Below are 16,119 nucleotides of genomic sequence, written 5' to 3' on the forward strand. Positions count from 1 at the left end.
CTCGGAAGGAAGATGGAGCAATCTACTTCCTTAGTGATACTGCCTCGGAAACCCAAGGAGGGGTCGCTATGAGTCGGGTCTGACTCGATGGCACACAACAACAACAACAACATCACTATGGAAGTAGCTTGCCCAATCTTCCTTCTGAGGACTGGCTGGTAGGTTTGAACCGCCAGCCTTCCGGTTAGCAGTCAAATGCCTTAGGCACTACACCACCAGAGCTCTAGTTGGAAGAAAATTATAACAGCTTGTTTACCCTAATTTTTTTTCCTAGATCTCTATTTGAAACAGCTTAAGCAATTGGATGCCTGAGAACTATTCTTTCAGTTTCTTCTCCTTTAGTTCTATGTGAAAAATCAAAACTCTAGAGTTATGACATAACAGGAGGGATGAGAAGGCTGATAGAATTATGAGCTGAATCTTTTAGCACTCTGGTAAATTATTTCTTTTATTGGCACTTGAACCCCCATCCAAAAGCAAGAACTGTGTGTGAAACCTCAGGCTAATCATAACATACCATTCACAGTATAAACCCCAAAAAAAAACAAACCCACTGCCCATCCAGTCAATTCTGAATCATAGTGACCCCCATTGGGTTTCCTAGGCGGTAAATCTTTACTGAAGTAGATTGCCTCATCTTCCTTTCACAGAGTAGCTGGTGGATTTGAACTGCCAACCTTCTGGTTAGCAGACAAATGCCTTAGGTGCTGCGCCATCAGATTGGGTTATATCAACTCTCAATGTTAGTCAACCCAACCCACGGCCATCAAGTTGATCGAGTTGATTCTGACTCATAGCAACCCTATAAATACAAAGCAGAACTGCCCCATAGGCTATAACAAACAAAGCTACCTAAGGTTGCTGGTTTCTTTTCCTTTCCTTTTTTCAATTTCCAGGGCGGCTAAAATGACCCATTGAACACATAGGCCAATAAATGATTTACTCTTTTCTGCTGCACAGAACCTGAAGCGGGTTGCTGAGACCTGGATGGACGAATTTGCCGAGTACATTTACCAGCGGCGCCCAGAGTACAGGCACCTCTCCACAGGGGACATCTCAGCTCAGAAGGAGCTGCGCAAGCAGCTCAAGTGCAAGGACTTCAAGTGGTTCATGGCTGCCGTGGCCTGGGACGTGCCTAAGTACTACCCCCCGGTGGAGCCCCCACCTGCTGCCTGGGGGGAGGTGAGGAAGGGCTGCATGAAGCCTGTTCTAACCTTAGTGTGTTCTGTCTTTCATACATAGTCTGGGGTGGTGAAAGGAACTACTAACACATTCCACTCCTTTTCCCTGGAACCTAGTAACCTTAGTTTAAATCACCACAGGTAAATGAATGTCCACTTTCTTTTTAGAGATTACTAAGGATAAGAATTCAACCCTCAGCCTTGATAGCCCAACCCAGAACTATTGGACACTGTTGACTCCCCAAATAGATTTTTTACTAGAAGATATTTATATTTGACGCAAATGAAATCACCATGGGAGCTTATCAGAGCAAGTGAAAATACTTATCATGCTACTGTGTAAATAAGGGTGACCTGATGTCCATGATAAAATCCCTGTCTGTCCTCTAAGCACAGCCTTGTTTCTGCTTGTACATTCAAGGACAGGGCAAGGGAGGGCTTTTGCTCTTTCCTAACCAGAGTGTACTATGCAGAATCACAAAGAGATAAGTTTCCACAATACATAGAGCTATACAATGGGCAGGAGCCACATCAGTTCCTTAAATAGGCACTGACATTTCTACCTCTGAACAAGTCTATTTGGTCTCCCTTTATGATTTAAAATGAAAAGAACTGAATGGTACTAGTTACTAGATTCAGTTTTTTTTTTTTTTTTTTGTATAGAAGGACTATTGTGCCAGGTTCAGTTCCATTCAATACTGGTACTAAAGCCTTTTCCTGGTAGAAGAATGTTCTAAAGCAAAGACTGAAAAATGGATAGGGTGGGTTTTTTCCTAGCAATTTAGTCTACCTTTAGCAGAGGCTATCAGGGGAAAATGCAGGCTGGGCTAAATGCTAGACCCATCCCAGTTCTCCAGTCTTTCAGAAGCTGAGGGTTGACTGTCCTGCATTGTGGAAAAGCCACTTTATCATCAGTCTTGGTTTTGTAGCATTAGAGAGATCGTATAATTGTTAGCTGAAAGTCTATGTCTGCAGAGCCCTGAAATAAGGTTGCCCAGGCATGGTAGGAGAGGCCAGAGTGCCCCTCCGGCAACCTTCTTAGGTGAGTTGTTCCAACTCCCAGTAGAGAATGTGTTCAGCAAGTTCCATGTGTGCTATGTGTTTTGCTGGGAGGGTACAAGAAGATGCCATTCTCTGTCCAGGCCTGGGACACCCCAGGCATCAAGAAAGGAATCAAGGCCATCTCCCTATGCTTTGTCTTTCTGTGTTTTTGTATGTGTATATGGTACTGACACTGTCTGATTAAATTAGTTAGTAATTTGGTCTCATCCTCTGCATCTTAAATGTTTCCTTAAAGCTTCCATAGCCTGCTCATATAGTTGTAGCTATCTACTATGAACTTAAATTACAGTGGAGAAAGTTTAAAGTATACACCAGAAAGAACTTTCTTAGTCTAACATGTTGTAGAATTTAGGAATTTGTTACCCAATATGCAGGTGAGTTCCATTCTAAAAATATTTGTTTAAGATTTTGTTGCCAATTGTCACAGGTATAATAAATTCAGTCCTGCTTCAGTGACTACAGAATACACTTGAAGACCTCACACTATCACTGTATGATTCACTGCTTACTTAAAATATCAGAAATCTTTTCTCCATCTTTTTGAAAATATATGTTTGTGGGTTATTTTTCTACATGGTTATTACTTCAAACTGCAAGTGGTCACATTTTTCCACTTTTTTTCACTAAACTACAACTTGTAATTATACAACAGCTTGCTTTGAAATAAACCCAAAGCTTCTATTGAGGTTGTAGAAAAGACCTAAGCTACCAGGAATAATCAAAATAAGAAGCATTTTAAGACCAGGTTGGCTATGCCAGATATCCTTACCCATCATTCTTGACTGCCTCACACCTCTACATTGCTTGCCTGACCCCTTAGAGGCATTTCCACTCGGAATTCTTAGTCTAAACAATCAGACATTGAGGAGATTATATTTTAAATTTTTTTAAAAAACTTAAGTATCAAATTTCTTCCCCTAAAACTTCACAGAAGGTCATACGCAGGTCTAAGAAGGAAGCACAAAGGGATATAGTTGGAGGGCCAGTTGCATTTGTTGTTGTTGTTGTTATGTGCAGTGGAGTCAGACCTGACTCATAGCAACCCCTCCTTGGGTTTCCGAGGCAGTATCACTACAGAAGTAGATTGCCCCATCTTCCTTCCTAGGAGTGGCTGGTGGGTTTGAACAGTCAGCCTTCCAGTTAGCAGTCAAGTGCCTTAGGCACTACGCTACCAGAGATCCTCAGTTGCATTTAGTTGCATTTATTTAATGAAGGTATAGCACACAGCAAGGATGGAGACATAGTTAGAAGACTGGAAAAGGACAAAAGAAAGGTGAACGTAAGTAATAAGCATTTGGACTGGTAATTTGGGAATTCCCTATTTCCCAGGCAGAGTTCCTATTTCCCAGGCACAAAGGTTAAAAGGCTTGGCTGCTAACCAAAATTTTGGAGGTTCAAGTCCACCCAGAGACACCTCAGAAAAAAAAGTCTGCCAATCTGCTTCTAAAAATTCAGACCCTGAAAACCCTAGGGAGCACTGTTCTGCTCTGACAAAAACAGGGTTGCCATGAATCAAAGTTGATACGATAGCAACTGGTTTGTTTTGTGGATCCACCCCCACCCCCCCAAGGCAGAATAGATTCCAGAGAGTAAAAGTGAGACATGGACATTAATTCAGGAGAAAATGAAAGATTTGAAATAACAGAAAAGAGATGCCATGTCCTTATTATTTTTTGGTTAATAACCAACCAAAAAACCAAACTCACTGCCATCCAGTCGATTCTGACTCAGCGACCCCCATTGGGTTTCTGAGGCAGTAAATCTTTACAGAAGTAGATTGCCCCATCTTCTTTCCTTGGAGTGGCTGGTGGGTTTGAACAGCCAACCTTCTGGTTAGCAGTCAGGTGCCTTAGGCACTACGCCATCAGAGCTCCTTATTGAGTAATAACGTAAGCTACTTTTTAATACTAAACCCACTACCATCAAGTTGATTCCTACTCACAGGGACCCTATAGGACAGAGTAGAATTGCCCCATACTGTTTCCAAGGTTGTACATCTTTACAGAAGTAGACAGCCTCATCTTTCTCCCGTGGAGGGCCTGGTGGGTTCAAACCACCAACCTTTTGGTTATCTATCCAATGCTTTACCCACAATGCTATCGGAGATCCTACTTTTTAATGGTAAATAAAAATTACTAAAAGTACAGAATACATATGTGGACCAACTGAGTCTGGAAAAAAAATTATTTTTCTGAAAGGAGCTTTTATTTTTCTAACAGGCAATTTATTTTTGTTTCTGTTTTGATTGTAATTTGGATGAAAGTTTACAGAGCAGATTTATTTTCCATACAAAAGTTCATATACATTTTGTTTCATGACTCTGACTTCAATCCCCACAATATAACAGCTCTCTTCACCCACTTCCTCCCTATAGTTACCTCTTTCCTGTGTCCTTTCCTATGCATTCCTGCCCCCTGAGTTATCTCCCTGTGCAAACACTGCCCTTCTGTTCTTCCATGATTGATGGGTCATTCTAAGGAGTGTATCTACCAGGTGTAAATGTTCACCCTATATGCCTGTCTATTGTTTGGCTGGAAGCCATAGTAGTGAGTTCAGTTCCAGACCTGAAAGGTAACTAGGAGCCATAGTTTCAGGGGTTTCACCAGGATCTATCAGATGAGTAAACCTGGTCTTTTTCATGATTTTGAGTTTGGTTCCACATTGTTCTCCCACTCTGCCCAGGATCTCCTACACTGATCCCTTTCCAAGTGGTTGACAGTGGCAGCTGGTACCATCTAGTTCTTCTAGTCTCATGGTCATATAGGCTGAGATTCTCATGGTTCACTAGTCCCTTGGAATAATTGTCTGAAAGGAGTTTTTATACTTGTTTGTTTTCTTTTTCCTTTGATAGAGCTATTTTAAATAAACTTGTTATTGTAGAATAATTTTAAATTTATAGAAAAGTTATAAAAATAGTACATAAAATTCACAGACTCTTCTCCTAGCTTCTTCTAATATTAACATCATACATAACCATGGTACATTTATCAAAATTAAGAAATGAACATTAGTATAGTATATTAACTAAACTACAGACTTTATTCACATTTCATTAATTTGTTCACTAATGTCCCTTTTCTGTTCCTGGATCCAATTCACTATATGAGAGGGCTTTTCAATTTGCTATAAACTTCAAATGAGCAAAATTCTTGAATAAATGCAATAAGTTAATTGCTGTTTTAGCAAGAAAGTGAAAAGGCAAATGCAGACTGTGTGGTTCTTTTAAAGCAGTTAGAGAAAAGAACCACAAACCTCCAGCAACATAACCTCAAGAATCATTTATGGGAGATCTATGCCAAGCAGCAGGGCAACTCACTATTTTTACACTTGTACTTGGAACAGTTCTCCACCTGCTGCTCTGTGCCAACCTGATTCTGGGTAAACAATGAAGTGCTTAGGCAATTTTTGGCTCTTGTAGTTGGAACACAGATTTGTCAAGGATATATGCCACAGGCCATAAACAGCCTATAAACATCCACTCTTTTCCCAGACACATTTAGCTGGATTGTTGCACTTGCCACCTAATAAGTCTCCATGCTTCTCTCCTTGTTCCCTTTAGTTTATTCTTACCACTGTCCATTTAAAATGGGACATCGAGTCACTCCTCTATTCAAGACATTTCATCTCTTTCATGCTAAGAGCCCAAATCCTCACATGTAAGACCCTAAATGATCTCACCTCCTTTATGCCCCCTTCCAACCTCTACTTTTCCCTTAGTTTATTCTTCTCTAGGTATACTGGCCTTGTTATTGTCCTTCAAATGGGCCAAGCACAATCCCACCTCAATGCCTTTGTGCTTACTTTCCTTCTACTAAGAACCCTACAACACTAGAAATCTTTATGGCTTCTTTTCTAACTTCCTTCAGGTCCTTACTGAAACATAATAATAATAACGATCCTCTTAGTAAAGTTTTCTGTAGTCATCCTACCCAAAATTGCAACAACACACATACACACACAGAGAGAAATACTTATCAACTCTTAATCCCTCTTCTCTCCTTTATTTTTCTCCTTAGCATCAATCTCTATATAAAGAAAGAATGTTTATTTATTTATTACTTATTTATTTGGCTTGTCTCCCTGACTAGAAAGTAAAGCTCCAAAACACAGGGATTTTTGGGGGGGGCAGGGGGGACAGGGTGGTGGTGGTTATTGTATTAGTGTTGTTCCCTAGAAGCTAGAAATGGTGTCTGGCACATAATAGGTACTCAACAAATATTTGTTGAATGAATTAAAGGTGAATGAATGGAAGATCCTGGCTCCCTGTTGTCCCACTCACCATTCATTGCTCTGCCCTTACCTCTATGTATTTGAAGTCTTCACAGAGTTCTGAGCTCTCACGACACACCACTCAGGGTAGGGGTTCTCTTACCACTCCCTCCTTGGCCATCTAAACTTGATGTCATTGAAAACATTGGCCAGGACGACAATTTAGAAGTAAAGTTCAAGTAAGATTCTGATGCAGTATAGCCCATATGATAGGAAAACAGGATATGAAATAGTCTATTCTGGTATAGTTAAGGGGAAAGAGAAATTCCAAAAAAAATGAAAAGACTCTTCTAGCAATTTCTAAATTCTCCCTGCCATATTTCAACTTAAAAAGGAAGAAGAGATTAAAATCCTATCAGATAGACAAGTATTTGCCAGAGAAGTATCCTCCAGAAGTCATTCCGTCTTCTGGTGCTCAAGGGTAGGAGATGAGGTGGGAAGGGGATGGGCTAGAGAGGACAAATAGAATTTGAGCATGATGATTTGAACATTCTCTAGGGCTATTTAAATATAAGGAATGTGCTTTTCCACTGTATTGAATAGAGTTAAAAACAGTTCAAAGTAGAAACTTATTTTTAAGCCATTCACATATGGACTATCTCTTTTTCTTTTTCTTAAAAAATGATGCTAAATGAAAGAAACTGAATTCCGTTTTTCTCCTTCTTACCCTTTCCCCTCCTTAGAACTCATGAATTTGCTAAAATCATTCATAGTCCAAAAAGAACTGTTCTTCAGAATCCTAAATATTATGTGGAAGAGGGAATAAAATATATGAAATAGACAAACATGTCTTTTCCAGCCAGTGCCATAAATTCTTTGAAGAAGTGTCTGCTTACTATCCTCAATGTGTCAATCTTGGTGCAACCATTTGTCATCTTGCAATTGTGCAAAACTTTTATAAAATCTTTATTTTAAAAATTCATCTCAATGTTGAACTACTGAGGCTGCTATTTGAATTCTTTCCTCAAGATTAATGTCACCCTGAATTGTGAAATATTCACAAATACAGACAACCTAAATAATTCCTGTTCTCCTCCTGAGCTCCAGGATGCTCTCGACTTCTTTTAACCTACTTTCTTCATCTTTCTTCTAACATTCTCACAGTGAACAAGGCTTTTCAAACTTCTCCGTATGAGCTTACATGAAAGGAAGTTCAACATTAGGAGGTACGTTATCTGAAAGATCATCTGAGGATGAGAGGCTGTCTCTTTCAAACAGATTCTATGTAAGTGGTGCTGATGCATGATGTGGAGGTAAATGCCAGTGCTTTCTGCACAGTGAGTGAGGCTCCCTTGCATTCTCTTGGGAGAGCCACAGCCAGCTTGGTCTTGCAACTGAGAAAACTGCAAAGTGAGATTGTCCTGTTACTCCCTTGGCAACCATACAGGAACCGTTGCTGCCATTAAAGTGCTATATATCTTTTTAAAAGATCTTTAAATTAAGCAATTATTCAGAGATGATTTGTCATTCTTTGAATGCATTACAGTTGACTTGATCTGTCATTTATTGTCTCAGGCAGCAGCAATGACGATACACTATGCTAATGCATTTCTATGGAGCTCAACAACAGGCTTAGAAAAATGTAAGAGCACATAAAGACTAGCATTACTCTCTCCAATTTTACTATCTGATTTCTGGGTTCTCAACAGTGAGACAGAGCCATGAAGATAAACTTAAAGTGTCTTATGGTAAACATCATTTCAGTTCCACATGCTTAGCTGAACAAATTAGACATCTTAGCATCTTAACAGGATCTCTAGTGGCGTAGTGCCTAAGGCATTAGACTGCTAACCAGAAGACTGGTGGTTCAAACCCACTAGCCACTCCTTGGAAGGAAGATTGGGCAATCTACTTCCATAGTGATACTGCCTCGGAAACGCAAGGAGGGGTTGCTATGAGTCAGGTCCGACTCGATGGCACATAACAACAACAACAACATCCTTGTAGTAGAAAACTACTAATTTTCATTGAAAATTAAACACTAAAATGAATTAATGGCCAAACTAATATGCAATTAAAATTTCATTCACTCCTTTCATGCAAACACAAAAAAGTATGTATTTATGCATGTGCATAAATTTATCAAATATGAATATCTATATTTTGAAGAAGAACAAAAAGCCCAGAAAGAGAAGATAAAATTTTGCTTAGTATACTTATATATACCATATAAACGAAGGAAAATAATTGCTGGAGTTAATATAGAATTCATCTGATTCTATCATGACTTGGGTCAAATTATGACTGTTAAGATGCTAACTCACTGCCATCATGTTGGCTCTGACTCATAGCTTGCAAGTGGCTATCTAGATGCAATGATGGGTCCCTCCTCATCTAGAGCAAAGAAGAATGAAGAAAACCAAAGATTCATGGAAATAATTAGTCCAAGCAACTGGTACACCATGCGATCCTCAGCCTCTACGACTATGAGACTAGAAGAAGTAGATGGTGCCTGGCTACCACTGTCAACCACTCAGACGGGGATCTATGTAGGAGATCCTGGATAGATTGGATGAACAATGTGGAACAAAACTCAAAATTATTTAAAAAAAAAGGGTAGGGGCCAGGTTTGCTGATCTGATTGAGCCTGATAGAACCACTAACACTATGGTCCCCAGCTACCCTTCAGGTCTTGAATTGAACCCACCCCTGTGGCTTCCAGCCAAACAAGAGACAGGCATATGGCTGAACATTATTAGGTAGATACACTTGTTGGAGAGAACAATCATGGGAGAATAGAAGAGCTGTGTATACACAAGAAGACAGCTCAGGGGCAGGAATGCATGGAGGGAAGGACACAGCAAAGAGGTCAATATTGGGAGGAAGTGGAAGGGGAGCTGTTGCATTGTGGTAAATTATAGTCAATGTCATGAGACAAAGTATATATGAGCTGCTGTATGGAAAGTGAATTTGCTCTGTAAAGTTTTACCCAAATCACACACACAGAGAAAAAATATTGAACAAGAACATTTCAGTGTAACAAAGGTAGCCTTGGAAGGATAGATTTTATTATTTTTGTTTTCTTTTTATTGTGATTTGGGTGAAAATTTACAGAGCAAATACCCTTTCCATGCAGCAGTTCTCATACACTTTGTCTCATGACATTGACCACAATTTACCACAATGCAACATCTTCCCTCCTACTTCCTCCCAATAGTTACCTCTTCCCTGTGTCCATCCCTCCATGCACTCCTGCCCCCTAAGCTGTCTCCCTGCACATAAGCAGCTGGAAGGATAGACTTTTAGAAGTCTAGACAGTCCAGAGTTCAAAGCATGATGCTTTTGTGAATCAGACTTAGCTCTGAGAGACAGGTAAATGGCTATATAAAGAGGCCATAGTTTTGAATACTTCACAGTATAACAGAATAGAAAGCCCTACACAGGAACTTTCTAATAGTGTGAGAAAAAACTACCTCATTTATATATGGAAAATAAAAACAGATTACAGTAAAATTCCATACAGAGATGCAACAAAGACAAAGATAAAAATGAATCAAAGTTCTAACACCTAATGAAAACACACTAAAAATTTCAAAATGAGCTATAAGAATCATAAAAGCAATCAAAGTTTGGAAATATACAAACCAGGATTGTTGTTGTTGTTGTTATGTGCCATCAAGTCGGCCCAGACTCATAGCGACCCCTCCTTGGGCTTCTGAGGCAGTATCACTACGGAAGTAGGATTGCCCAACCTTCCTTCCGAGGACAAACCAGGATTAGTAACTGTAAAAAGAAACAAAAAATATTTCAGAAATGAAGGCATAAATTAGAAGGAACAATGGAGAAAATAGAGATCATGGAAAGCACAGTAAAAGAATTTAAGGCTAGAAGGGAGAAGAGTGAAAATAATAATAATAAAGCAAAAATAAAGAAAAAAATTAAAATTTTCTACAAAAGGCTGGAACAATAGGACAAGGAGATTCAGCATAGAATCCTAAAGAAGAAAGCCCAAAACATGAAAGAGATCAAACACATAAAATTATAATTCATAAAAACCTTCACAAAATAAAAGATTTGAGTGTACATATTGAAAGGGCTGTATCTAGGAAATTCAATGGAGAACCATCGACACTGAAACACTATGCAGTAAAACAGCTAGGTTTTAAAAAGAAAACGTGCATTTAAGCAAAAAGACTAAGTCAGGCTTTGAAGCACAAATATTTTGTACCAGAACACAAGGGGATGACATTGTAAAGGTGCTTATGAAAATACAACATGAGCCAAAGATTTTACATCTAACCAAACTATCCTTCAAGGAGGAAAACCATCAAAAAACAGTTATAAAGATTCAAGAACTCAAGGATTATTGTTCCCAAGAGCCTTTCTGAAGAACCAACTACAAAAAACTAAAAGATGTTTAGAGAAGCTTTGGCTTAAGGCCTAGTACAGACTAGATATAAAAAAGATAGAAAAATATGCAAATATTAGATGCTCTCACAATGTAGAAACAATATAACTACCAAATGGTAAAAGTAAGTGGGAGGCAGAATATTCACTGCTTGTCCCGCAAACATCAGCTACGAGCAAAAGAATATTACATGGATCAAAGACTTGAATGTAAAACCTTAAAGTATAATATTCATCAAAGAAAAAATAGGGGCAAACTTAGATGCTCTGATATATGGCATTAATAGACTACCAAAAATAAGTGAAAATGCACAAATGGCAGAAGATAAACTAGATGATTGAGACCTTCTAAAACTTAAATTCTTATGCACATCAAAAGACTTCTCCAAAAGAGTAAAAAGAGAACCTATAGATTGGGAAAAAATATTTGTCAATGACACATCTGACAAGCAACTTCGCCTAAAATTTACAGGCAACTCCAACACCTCAACATCAAAAAGACAAACAGTCCAATTAAAAAATGGGCAGAAGACATGAACAGACACTTCACCAAAGAAGATATCAGGTGACCAACAAACAAGAAGAAATTTTCAGAGTCATGAGACGTTAGAAAAATGCAAATCAAAACAACAATGAGATATCTTCTCACCCCAGTACTAAGAGTAAAGTTTAACAAGACAGAAAATAAAAAATGCAGGATGTGAAGAGATTGGGACTCTCATACACTGCTGGTAGGACTGTAAAATGATACAACCACTGTGGAAAACTGTATTGCAATTCTTTAAAAAGTTGGAATTAGAAATACCATTTGATCCAGCAATCCCATTATTAGGTGTATATACCCTAAGCAATGAAAGCCTGGAAACAGATATATACACACCCATGTTCATTGCAGCACTATTAGCAATAGCAAAGAGATGGAAACAATCTAAGTGCCTGTCAACAGATGAACGGACAACCAAACTGTGGTACATACACACAATGGAATACTATACTACACAACAGTAAATAATAATGTAGAATCCATGAAACACCTCGTAACATGGATGAACTTGGAGAACATTATGCTGAGTGAAATAAGTCAATCACAGAAGGACAAATATTATGAGTCTACTATTGTAAAAAGTCAAGGAAAGGTTTATATATGGAATGAAACTTTCTTTGTTGGTTACCAGGGATGGCAGGGGAGGAGAGGAAAAACTGCTAAATAAGTAAGAGACAAGTATTGATTCAGGTTAAGGGAAAGGTAATATACCAAAAGCAAGTGACCAGCACAATAACACTAAGGAAAAAGAAGACACAGAGAGGCACATGAGAGGTACAGACAACAAAGGTAAACACTTTTACATACACAATACTGCTTCATCAGTAATAATAAACCTTAATCTACAGGTGGACACATATGTAGACAGGCTAAATGATCAGGTATGTCTAAGTAAACGGGAATATAACAATGACCACATATAGGTTTGGTAGATGATATTTCTACATAGGTATTTGTATGTGCTATAAGAATGACCATATATATAACAGGGCAAAGTTTTGATAACTTCTTAGCCACAACCAAACACCTTCAGGGAGTGGATCACTGGGTCCACAGGCTCTAGACCATGATCACAGGAACAAGCTCAATAGGTATAATATACTATGCAAAAATATTGTTCTATATCCTACTTTGGTGAGTAGTGACTGTGGTGTCAACAGCTTGCAAGCAGCCATCTAAGATGCAACAATTGGTCTCTCTCCTCATCCACAGCAAAGAAGAATGAAGAAAATCAAAGATGCGTGGAAACAATTAGTCTGAGGGACTAATGGACCATGAGAACCTCAGCCTGACCCTGAGACCAGAAGAATTAGATGGTGGTTGGCTATTACTGTCAACCATACAGAGAGGAATCCAAATAGGAGATCCTGAATATAGTAGGAAAGGGATGTGGAACAAAACTCAGTATCATAGAAAAGTCCAGTCTTGCTGGTCTGATGGAGACTGGTGATTATGGCCCTTAGTTACCCTTCAGGCCTGGAATTGAACTCACTCAGATGACTTCCAGACAGACAATGGACAGGTCCATAGGGTGAACATTTATGCTGGGTAGGTACACTCCTTAGAATGATCAACCATGGGAGATCAGAAAGGTAGAATTTGCACAGGGAGACAGCTCATAAGGCAGGAATGCATAGGAAAGAAGGACACAGGGAAAGATAACCACAAGGAAGAACGGGGAAGAGAACTGTTATGTTATGGGGCTTGCAATCAATGTCATGAAACAAAATGTGGGTGAACTGTTGAATGGAAAATAAATTTTCTGTGTAAACTTTCACACACACTCCCCCCAAAGAAATAGCCAATGTTTAAACACTGGTGGGGGGGGGGGAGAAAAGGTGGACAAGGTTACTAGTTAACTCAGTGTTACTTAGAGAAGGAGATAGTGAAGAATTCCCTTAAAAGGGAAAACTTCAGCTATTATAGAGAATATTAGTGTAAACTCAACCAGTAAGATAAAAATGCAAACCATATCACAGATAAGAAAGAGTAAAGAAAGCAAATCACATGGAGAAAGACATCCTAGATATAGTAAATATATAATAAATATGTCAGAGCTGAACTCAAACATATAAATAAATGTATTAAAAGAAAAAAATTTCAGCTTGACTAATGTAGCATATCTAATTCTCTTTAGCATTTGAGACATGCCTAAATCAAAATGATTCAGAAAGATTAAAAATTAAGAAATAAGCATAGATGTACCAGGCAAATTCAAATAATGGGAAAGTAGAAGTTGAAATTTTTATATGAAATAAGGTACTATATGGGGTAGGGGGGACTAAAAGAGGCCAAAAAAGATATTATAATGCTAAAGACTGCAATCCATTGAAAAACAATTTTCATAAAGCACAAACTTCAGGAGATAAAAGGAGAGACAGAGACATACCAAAAATAGGACACCTTAACACACCTCTGTCAGTTGAGACAGAATAGGTGGACTAAAATTATAAGGAACGATATAACATCAACTATGAAATCAATGATATAGATTTAATAGACATATTTACCTCTGAAATATTTTTTGAACTTACCTTCTTTTGAAGTGCACAACTTTAAATGACTGTCGATGTTATAAAGAAACAAGATTGTCAGCACATATTTTTTAAAGATCCAAATATAAAATCAAAGAATAAACACCCTTAATCTCAAATTTGAACTGAAAATATCAATGTGAGGGCATGATTTCTTTGTTTACTTTCTAAAAGCACAAATTTTCTAGCTCTGTCCTCTGAAAAGCCCTAGAAACTATTTTAATCCAGTTTCAATGAACACCCTTAGATTTCAGTTTTGGTCTCTAATTAAAATTAGCCACTAAATAGAACCAAGACTCCTTGGAGAAATAGCTGATTCCAGTTATGGGGCAGGAAATGGAAAAGATGGGCCCAGCACATTTTGTTGCTCTAGAAAGATAGAAAGGGAAAGAAAAGAAAAACAAAAAAGCTATCAAAGGTTAATGAGGTTCATGTCAAACAATACAGAAGTCAGTTAGAAGGGGTCCTCCCTGAACATGTTGTTGTTGTGTGCTGTTGAGTTGGATCTGACTCATAGCAACCCCTCCTTGGGTTTCTGAGGCGGTATCACTACGGAAGTAGATTGCCCAATCTTCCTTTGGAGGAGTGGCTGATGGGTTTGAATCACCAGCTTTCTGGTTAGCAGTCAAGTGCCTTAGGCACTACACTACCAGAGCTCCTTCACTGAGCATAGATAGGACAAAATGAACATTAAAAAAAAAAAAAAAAAAAAAACAATTAATTAAAACATGGAGTTCTGGTGGCGTAGCACCTAAGGTGTTTGACTGCTAACCAAAAGGTTGGCAGTTCAAACCCACCAGCCACTCTGCAGAAGGAAGACTGGGCAATCTATTTCTGTAAAGATTTACTGCCTCAGAAACCCAAAGGGGGTCGCTATGAGTTGGAATCAACTCGATGGCAGTGAGGTTTTTTTTTTTTTTTTTTTGGTTTTAATTTAAACATATTGAATATACAAAAAGCTATAAAGTTACAAAGTACCTTTAACAACAGAAGAGAAAAAAAATAAAACTCACTGAACACCATTGGTGGATACTAGAACACCAAATGATGAGTGAAAAATGGCAATTAATGGGAAGCAACTAAACATTTATCTTGCCTTTATGTTATATTTATTTCAGGGTGTCCATAGAACCCTAGAGGTTGAGAAAGTTTTTTTCTGTACAGATTCTCAGATAATAAATTGAAGAGGAAAGATAGAATTAGATAAGCTAACATTTTGCAAGCCCTAATGCAATAACTGACTTAGACAATAGTCATCAATACATGATAAAACCATTAAATGAAATGTTGTTAAAACCTTTACAATGAAAAGTGATCAAGCTACCTTCACCTGAACCCTCTGATCAATTTTATCACGACTGAAATTGAATCATATATACATTCTGATATGATGCAATGGAAAGGCATTTTAGATGAAACTGGAAATCAAGAACTATCACTGAAATCATATTTAAAAATAAAACAAAAAGAGAGAGAGATAAATTGAATCTGAATTTTATCAAGCCTTTAGCTCTAACCTCAACCTACCAGAGTGAATCTATTCCAGTACAAGACAAAGTTAAACAGCACCTCAAGCCTAATTTAAAAAGGTGGAAACTAACTTCTTCAATAAGTCAATGGCAGGGAGAAAAGAGAATAGAGAAGAACTGTCCTAGATTAAAGGGTACTTCCATGGTTTTTGTTGTTGTTGTTGTTGTTTGTTTAGTTTTGTTTTGTTTTTTCAGGGCTCTGGTGGCATAGTAGGTAAGACATTTGGCTGCTAACCAGAAGGTCAGCAGCTCAAACCCACCAGCTGCTCTGCTGGAGGAAGATGAGGCAATTTACTTCTGTAAAGATTTACAGCCTTGGAAACCCAATGGGGGTTGCTATGAGTTGGAATCAACTCAATGGCAGTGGGTTTTGGGCATGGTTTTTTAGAGTCTAACAAACAGATACAATGAATGAAACTTATTTGGATCCTGATTAGAATAAGCTTATTATAAAAAGAAATTTTAGGCAATCAGAGGAATTTGAATATGGACTAGGTATTAGATGATACTGTTAATTTGTTAATATGTGAGAAAATGCTTTCTATCTCTCTCTCAAGTTTAATGAAGTATTTAGGCATGATGTCTATAATTTGTTTAAAATTCTCCAGCAAAATATATATATATATATATATATATATATATATATATATATA

General features: G+C 38.0%; 1 protein-coding gene across 1 annotated transcript in view; it reads left to right on the plus strand.

Annotated features, from left to right (window-relative positions):
* The window catches only part of GALNTL6 (polypeptide N-acetylgalactosaminyltransferase like 6), a 533,789-nt gene that overhangs the window by 429,274 nt on the left and 88,396 nt on the right, over positions 1–16,119 (plus strand). Inside the window, exon 8 of the mRNA XM_007950340.2 lies at positions 961–1,182. Coding sequence (XP_007948531.2) covers positions 961–1,182 — 222 coding nt within the window. The remainder of the gene's footprint in view (positions 1–960; positions 1,183–16,119) is intronic.

The sequence above is a fragment of the Orycteropus afer genome, unplaced genomic scaffold, assembly GCF_000298275.1.
Source record: "Orycteropus afer afer isolate SDZICR_OR568_19922 unplaced genomic scaffold, OryAfe1.0 scaffold00268, whole genome shotgun sequence".
In the NCBI taxonomy this organism is placed as follows: domain Eukaryota; kingdom Metazoa; phylum Chordata; class Mammalia; order Tubulidentata; family Orycteropodidae; genus Orycteropus; species Orycteropus afer.